An 8,078-nucleotide genomic window follows, 5' to 3' on the forward strand; every position below is an offset into this window, starting at 1 on the left:
TTTGTTGATTTGTGTGTGTGTGTGTGTGTGTGTGTGTGTATCACACAGACCATCCCAAACCATCTTACTCATCTATACACCCACTTCCCAGATGGCACCCTCCCATGCATACCCCCCCCCAACTAAAGCCTTTATACTCTGTTATCCCTGCTGCTGTCCTCTGTGTTGTCGGCACCCCAGCCATTCCCCACTAGTCTATCCGTTGAATCTAGTCAGCCTATCTAGAGGTCTTTGTTTCAGGAAGGTCAGCTGTTCCTCATCTAGCAGAAATCAGTTGTCAATATTCCTTTAGATAAGATTGGGGTCTGCTGTTCATTTTCCCTTGGGCCAACCTGGCCAACAACTCAAAAGAAGGCATCTCCTATCTGACATTGTTGTGTGTTATGTAGCCTTTAGCTATACATATGGACTCTTAAAAAATTATATTGGCCCCTTGAATATTTGGTTATATTTTCCTTTTGGGTGTCTAAGACTCTACAGTTGGCCCAGAAAAACCAAATTATTTTCACTCTTAAGGCCCTTTGAGGATCTGTTCCTCAGGGGTCACATGGGCTTGGGAGGAGCCCCAGTTCCTTTCTTTCACCAGTTCCGCCCATGTGAAGATAAGTCAAAGGTCCTACTCGACCATGGCTGGCTTTGCTTGGAAGCATGGAGGAAATGTTCCTCTGTGTTTTTAAATGTCTTCTAAATAAAGAACCTGGACTCTAGAGAGGCTAAATGACTTTCCCAAGACCTCCCACTTCTGTTTTCTGCACTCTAATTCCTATTTTATTTCTTCTACTCCACATTAATCCAGCATGAGTCATGGTGGCACTGTTTGAAACATAGACTATACCTGCCTAGCCCATATTTTTCCTTCAATAGTTTTAGACAAGAATGGAGTGTTGATTATGCTTGTGGGTAGAGAACAACATGGGGAATAGGGCACTGGTGGGCTAAGCTAAAAGCATAATTTTGGTAACTCAAATTCAAAAGAGATTTCTTCTAATACTTTAATTTTCAATAAAAAATTTTAAAATATATAATCTAATCCAATATGATCTATTTGGGTCTTTTCCACACCCTAGTCAGAATTAAGCAGTGAGTCTATGTGAATTGGTAAAGAATGAAACAAAATATAGAAAATGTTGTACTGATTGGAATGACTCCTGTACTCTCCTCTCGGTGGCAACCAAGGCATTATTCTGGACCTTAGGACTGAAGATCTAGAGTCTGTAAACTTCAGGAACAATCCTGGTTTCTAAGGACTAGGGGTGTGAATGAATTCTGAATGATACAAGGGGGATTCTGTATGTACTCACAAATGGCTGGATGGAGTCCCATGCTGCCTTGGTGCTGTTGTCCGAGTGATAACGTTTAATGCTGTCAGTCAACCCCTCAGTCACATACTCATTCAGCTGGTATAGATCATGTTCCAGCAGAGAAAACAGTAAAAATAAGGTTGATTCAAGGAATAAATTAGGTTAGTAGGCCAACTAGTTCCTTCTTTCCAAATTGTTTCCCAAGAACTAGGGAAGTGGGGAGGAGGGCATGTATCAGAAGACAGGTTGAAGATGAGCTGGCACTGAAGGAAGATGTACATAAATGACATCGTCCTTCCAAAACTATGGCTTTACAAAAGAAGAAAGGGGGCAGCCAAAACTAGAATCATACTTGGCACTGAGAAGGCATTCTCTACTGCCAGATACACAAAGGAAAATATGCAGGAGGAAGTCAAACTTAGTTCACTGAGCTCTCCAGTAATCTCTCAAGGTACTACTCAAATACAGCCTCCTTCACCACAATTTATTTCTTTCCTCAACTACAATGGATCTCTCCTCTTTTGGTTCATTTATATTTCTACTACAGTATTTTTTAAAAACCACTTTCTTCTCCACTGCACACTTCCCACTCTCAGCAATAAGACAGTAAGTCATGTTCCTTACAACTTACCTTTTGCTCATACACAAAGAGCAGGATGGCCAAGGTCACTTCAGCAAGGAGAATAATCAGCAGCAGAACAAAGAACTGTGGTAAAGCAGGGACATGTTCACAACATAAGTTCAAGTTTCAATCAACCTGTCTCTTCCCTGGAAGCAAACAGACAGGTATACACACACACACACACACACACACACACACACACACACACACTCCCATAGGCCACCCATAGGACTTCATGCATTTTATGATCTATACACACACACACACACAATGTTCCTGCTTCCTTGGGGCTTCAGAAGCCTGCTCTTTTTTCCTTTTCTTTGAGAATTTCATTGTTTTTTAAATTTCAAACACAGTTTATTTAATGTTCACTACACTTTATAGATATTTTAAAGATTATTTTGTGAATTTTAACAGTTTTTCTGTAGGTTTTGTATATGTTTCAGTTATTAAGTAATACCTAAATATTAATGGTTTTTCTTTTTATTTTTAATATTTTTATTGAGTTTTTGTGGATGTCATACAATACTTCTTAATTAAATTTAGACTCCCTTCCCCATTCTCCCACATAGCCCCCCCACCCCACTGGACCTCATGCATATATATTAATGCTATCTGGTCAAGCATTTATACTCAGTATAAGTTTATCCACTGGAGTCTAGTCAGCCTTTCTAGAGATCTTAAGGAAGATCTACTCTCCCTCAACCCAGCAGCAATCAGTTGCCCAAAGTTCCTAGGCTAGGGCTATCCATTTCCCTCACTCCATGCTGGGCTCTTGTCTGATTGAGTCGGCATGGGTCTTGTGCACAAGACCACCATTGCCACAAGTTCACATAAGCAAGCTTCCAGTGGCCTGAGAGCTCTGTTTCCCTATGTCCATGGACCAAATCTGACTCTTACTATCTTCCTGCCACCTCTTCTGCAATGGTCTCTGAGCCATGGTTGGGCGAGATTTAATATAGGGGTCCTATCCATGGACACACACTCTGCAGTCTCTTATTCTCTAAACTGGCCAGTTGTGGCCTTTGCACATCACACTCTGTTATATGAGGAAACTTCACTGGTGAGAGTTGAGGGATACATTAGTATTCTCTCTACCCCCTGTTCTGCTATGTTACATGGATCTTAGGTGTAGAGGTTCATTCTTGAGTACACTGTATTTATATCATTTCATTCTTCTTTCTCCCCCAACTTCTTTGTCCTATGTCTTCTTTTATAACTACACACACACACACACACACACACACACACACACACAAACCTCTACCAAATCCAATTAGTGTTGTTTGTATGTACATGTGCTTAGGGCTGACTACTCAGGATTAGGGGGCTCATCCTAGAAAAAAACTGATTCTCCCTCCCTCAGCACCCAATGTCTGTCTACAGCTCTTTATCTAGGAGTGGGGCCTTGTGAGATTTTCCTCCATCCATGTTGGCATATCGACTAGTGTGGTCTCTGTACATAGTGTGCAGGCAACCATATTGTTGAGCGTTCATGGGAGCAGAATCCCTCTCCTGTCCAGAAGATAATATCATGAAGTAGAAAGTCACGTTCTTTTCCTATAGCTGGACTCTAGAGGGAAGATCATCTGCTTCTAACCTTGATCTAATTGTCTGCTGAATAAATGAAGCAATTTTGGCATCAGCCTATTGAAACAGTTGAGGAAAAAAATAAACTAATGCATGCCCTTGGGACTTGGTCCTTTTTATCAGATCAAGGCTAGCTCAAGTTAGAAGGTGGATAGCAATGAAACTTGTGGGGATTTCTGTACAGAGAAGGAAAAGAAGGATCGTAATCATACATCTAACTCACCTTTTCTCTCCAACTTTATATACTTAATCCCTTTATGCCATTTATACATATGCAAAATTCACATTTTTGTTTATCCTTCTTTACCTTCTTTACCACAACAATAATTTAGTCTACTTAAATCTTTTTCCCTGTGTCTGACATCTATGACATCTACATTTTTCTATCATTCTTTCTCTTGATTCTGGTTTAAGTATTGCTCTACAAGGGAAAGAGGATTGGCACATGACTGAAGGAATAGCCAAAATGGAATGAACAGAGGCATTGTTAGACCTCTGTTCCGAGTGTCCTAGGAAAACATGGATCTCTTCTTCCCTGGGGCTAGTCAGCAAAACCTAAGTCTGAAGGTATTCCTCAGAGTGCTTACTTGACCAGAAACTGCTACAAAGCTCTTGCATTTCTTAAGGGATTCAATCAAAGCCTTTACCGAAACTGGGTCACTCTTGCTATGGAGTACCTTGTGCAGACATAAATTAAGGAAGAACTCTTTATCATTTGAAGAGCGTCATTGTGCTCAGAAGAATCTAGTGATTGTTTTTTCTACCAGCTAATAACTCGGAGTCAGACCTAGAAGTATGTTCTAACATAAGAACTTGGGTAGGGAAATGATAATTGGTCACAATAAATCAGAGGAAAAACACTCCTCTATGAAAGGAAATAATAATGACAAGGACCATTATTGACCATGTAAAATGGATACCACAGAGAATAGCAATGTGTCCTACATATCCCTGGGATCCACTGAGAAACAAAATAATATTGGTTTGAACAGCTTGTCTGGTCTGAGATGTTGCGATGATCAGCTTTAACAATTTAGCTTTCATTAGCTTTAATTGTCAACATGATACAACCTAAACTTGCCTGGAAAGAAAGCCTTAATTGAGGAATTACCTACATTAGACTGGTCTGTGGGAATGTCTGTGGAGGATTTTTTGATTGTTAATTGAAGCGGGAATACCCATGCTGAATGTGGGTGGCACCATTTCATGAGTTGGTCCCTGAACTGTACGAGTGAAGAAAGGTAGGTGAGCATACACAGCAAGTTCCATGCACTTTGTTCTCTCTGCTCTTGACTGTGAATGTGACGCTTAAGTTCCTTCCTTAACTTCCCATAATAAAGAACTTCAACCAGGAATTGTAAGTTGAAATAAACCCCTTTCTCCCCAGTGACAGAAACGAAACTAAAACTGAAATTGGTCCCAAGGAAACGGGGCTGTTGTTACGACGAACCTGGCCATGATGTTTTTGGAGACATATGGAAAACTTTAGAACTTTGAGCTGGAAAAGCCACTAAGTGCTGTGGACAGCGCTTAATGGGTCATTCTCATGGGAGCTTGGAAGACAGGAGTGGGAGAGTAAATCTGCATTACAGTAGAGACTGTACTTTGTCATTAACTGGGATAGAGGCTATTCCAGCAGCTGTGATTGTCTGAGGTTGGCACCACTGAAGTAAACCCTGTGCCTCGCTGGGACAGTAGCACAGAGATAAGGGCTATTAGTGCGATACTGTGGCTACAAATCTGTGTATGTTGATCCTGCTGAGGCTGAAGAAGCAGCCGTGATTGGCAAAGAGATCAGCACTACTGGAGTGAAACCTCTTGGGCGTCATTGTTTTCCAATGAAAAAACTGAAAGCATTTTCTCAGGGTCAGCGCACAGAAACTGATCTAGCTATGATCCAGAGGGACTGAGCTACATCTAGAGCTTGCAGCAGAATATGGAAATGTAAGTTTCCTCGTGGTACTGGTTTTGAAGGCATGAAGTGATCACGGAGGGAGAGAATCTGAGTCTTGACACTTTGTGGCAGGGTCATAGAGGACCTGAAAGGCCGTTTGTGAAGATGAAACCTCAGTTTCAACGCAGATTCCAGATACTGGAAATGCTATGACTATGCCTCACCTATGAAGGAGAGCTATAGATGTGGAATAGAGCAGGCCTAAGCACGAGAGAAACTGTGTGTGCTGTAGAAGACGTAGCTGGAGGGGTGGGGCTACCCAAGACCTTTGGAGCCTAGAATACAAGCTCCACATGTCAGACATTGGAGCTCCAAGATTTGGTACATGCACTGCTCATTTTTCTGTGCGCTGTGGCATGATTTTTCTTTATGTGTGGGTTCTTCCTTCTCAGAAAAACAATGCTTATGTTTATAACTTGTTTTTGGTTTTACAAGAACTCACAATTAAGAGATTTGGGACTTTTTAAAGTGTTGGAATTTTTTAAGACTTTAGGGGATTTCTGGAGTTGGACTGTGTTTTATATTCTGATATTAACTTGACACATTGGTGACAAGGGGTAGAAAGTTATGGATTAAACTGATATATTTGTGTGTCAAGTTAACAGAAGGCATTGTGCTGGTTAGTGGATAATCTTGTGTCCACTGGGAAGAGAATCTCAATTGAGAAATCATGTAGATAAGATTTGTTTGTGGGCATGCCTATGAGGGGCTTGTCTTGGTTGTCAGCTAGTGTGAAAGGACCCAGCCCACTGTGAATAACACCATTCCCTAGGCTATGCTCTGAGTTGTATAACGGTAAAGAAAAGCAGCAACCAAACAGGAAAAGATCCATGTGTTTATGCTGTCTCTGCTCTTGATTGTGGATTATCACACAAAGATGATCTACAAAGAAACATATTACCATGGGCTTGAGGTATCATCTCCCCCAGCTCAGGCACCACATCTGCTGAAAGAACTCACCGACATAAGCAGGCACTTATTCTCCTTGATTGAGCCCATGCATCCCAGGAAAGCAACCACCATGATAATGGAGCCCACGATGACAAAAACATTGCCCAGCGTCAGGAAGGGGAGTTTATGGAAGAGCACTCCAAAGGTGTTGTGGACCAGGAGGTAGATTCCAAAGCCCAAAATGCAACAGCCAAAGACCTGAAAGGAAGAATTCCACAGCATTCTGAGGTAAATGTTATTCTTGAGTATCTCCTCATTTATAGCCTCACTCTCTCGGGATCAGAATCATCCCTTTTCATTGACTCTCACAAAACGTATGAGGATACCCCTTTACTCAGTTTCTCCATACTACTACCAGAAAGAAAATCCCAACTTCCTCATATGAAGTTACACTCATATCTCTTACTACACATTTCCAGATCCTGAGGGAAGACTACCCTATGAAGGACATAATATCTTCACCATACACAAGCCTAGTGTCATACTACAGATATCCTACCCCTTGTCTCCTTCACTGCTCATGCATAGCCTTCCCTTTGGAAAGTGTGTCCATGTTGAGGAAATGCTTTGCCTGAGGAAGCTTATCTTGTAGACTACTAAAGAAGCCAAACTTATAAGAGTATTTTCATAAACACAAAAGAACTGACCCATCCTATATCTGAAACATAGTTGCTGAATTTGATACAGTGAAATCTCTCCAGAAAAGGTGATTTTTCTTATGTTAAACTTCCAATTGTGTGTGTAAACCTTAAATTTTATTAATATACATTAATTGTATGAACTTACTGCATTAGATTTTCATATATCAATATAGTGCATTTTAAGCATATTCAGTGCTCTATCAGTCTTCCCTTCTACCTTTCATATATCAATATAGTGCATTTTAACCATATTCAGTGCTCTATCAGTCTTCCCTTCTACCTTTCATATATCAATATAGTGCATTTTAACCATATTCAGTGCTCTATCAGTCTTCCCTTCTACCTTCTCTTTTGCTTTTTTTTTCTTTTGCTTCTCTTTTGCTCTCTTCTCTTTCCTGTTCCTAGAAGTTCCACTTTTAGGTAAATGCTGTTCTTTTCTTTTTCTTAACTTCCATATATGGAGGGGGAAATGCAATACTTGTCTTTGTGGGACTGATTTATCTCATTTAACATGATCTCCAATTCCCATCTATTTTCTGGCAAATGACATAACTTCTTCTTTCTGGCTAAGAAAAATTCCATATGTATATATACCACATTTTCTTTATCCATTCATCTGTTGATGGGTATGCAGGCTGAATCAACAATTTAGCTATGGAGATGGGGCTGGACAGATGGCTCACTGATAAGAGGACTGGCAGGCTGCTCTTCCAGAAGCCCCGGATTCAGTTCCCAACACCCATACAGCAGCTAACTCCATCTGTAACTCCAGTTCCAGGGGATTCAACCCCCTCTTCTGGACTTTGTGGGCACTGCACGACATGGATACACTTACAAATATTCAGGCAAAACACTAACGCACATAAAATAAAAACAAAGTAATTACGAAAAGAGCAGCAACAAACATGGATGTACAAGTGTCTCTGCAATAGGACAAGTTCTTTGGGTATATGCCAAGGAGTGGTATAACTGGGTCAAATGGTAGGTTCATTTGTAGTTTTTTAAGAGTTCTCCACACT

General features: G+C 40.8%; 1 protein-coding gene across 1 annotated transcript in view; it reads right to left on the minus strand.

The window, feature by feature from the left end:
* The window catches only part of Cd53 (CD53 molecule), a 40,992-nt gene that overhangs the window by 4,567 nt on the left and 28,347 nt on the right, over window positions 1-8,078 (minus strand). The window contains exons 3-5 of the mRNA XM_008850347.3: window positions 6,428-6,616; window positions 1,933-2,007; window positions 1,302-1,397 (exon numbers count right to left, since the gene is read on the minus strand). Coding sequence (XP_008848569.1) covers window positions 1,302-1,397; window positions 1,933-2,007; window positions 6,428-6,616 — 360 coding nt within the window. The remainder of the gene's footprint in view (window positions 1-1,301; window positions 1,398-1,932; window positions 2,008-6,427; window positions 6,617-8,078) is intronic.

Source organism: Nannospalax galili, unplaced genomic scaffold, assembly GCF_000622305.1.
Source record: "Nannospalax galili isolate Female #2095 unplaced genomic scaffold, S.galili_v1.0 scaffold5, whole genome shotgun sequence".
Taxonomy (NCBI): Eukaryota; Metazoa; Chordata; class Mammalia; order Rodentia; family Spalacidae; genus Nannospalax; species Nannospalax galili.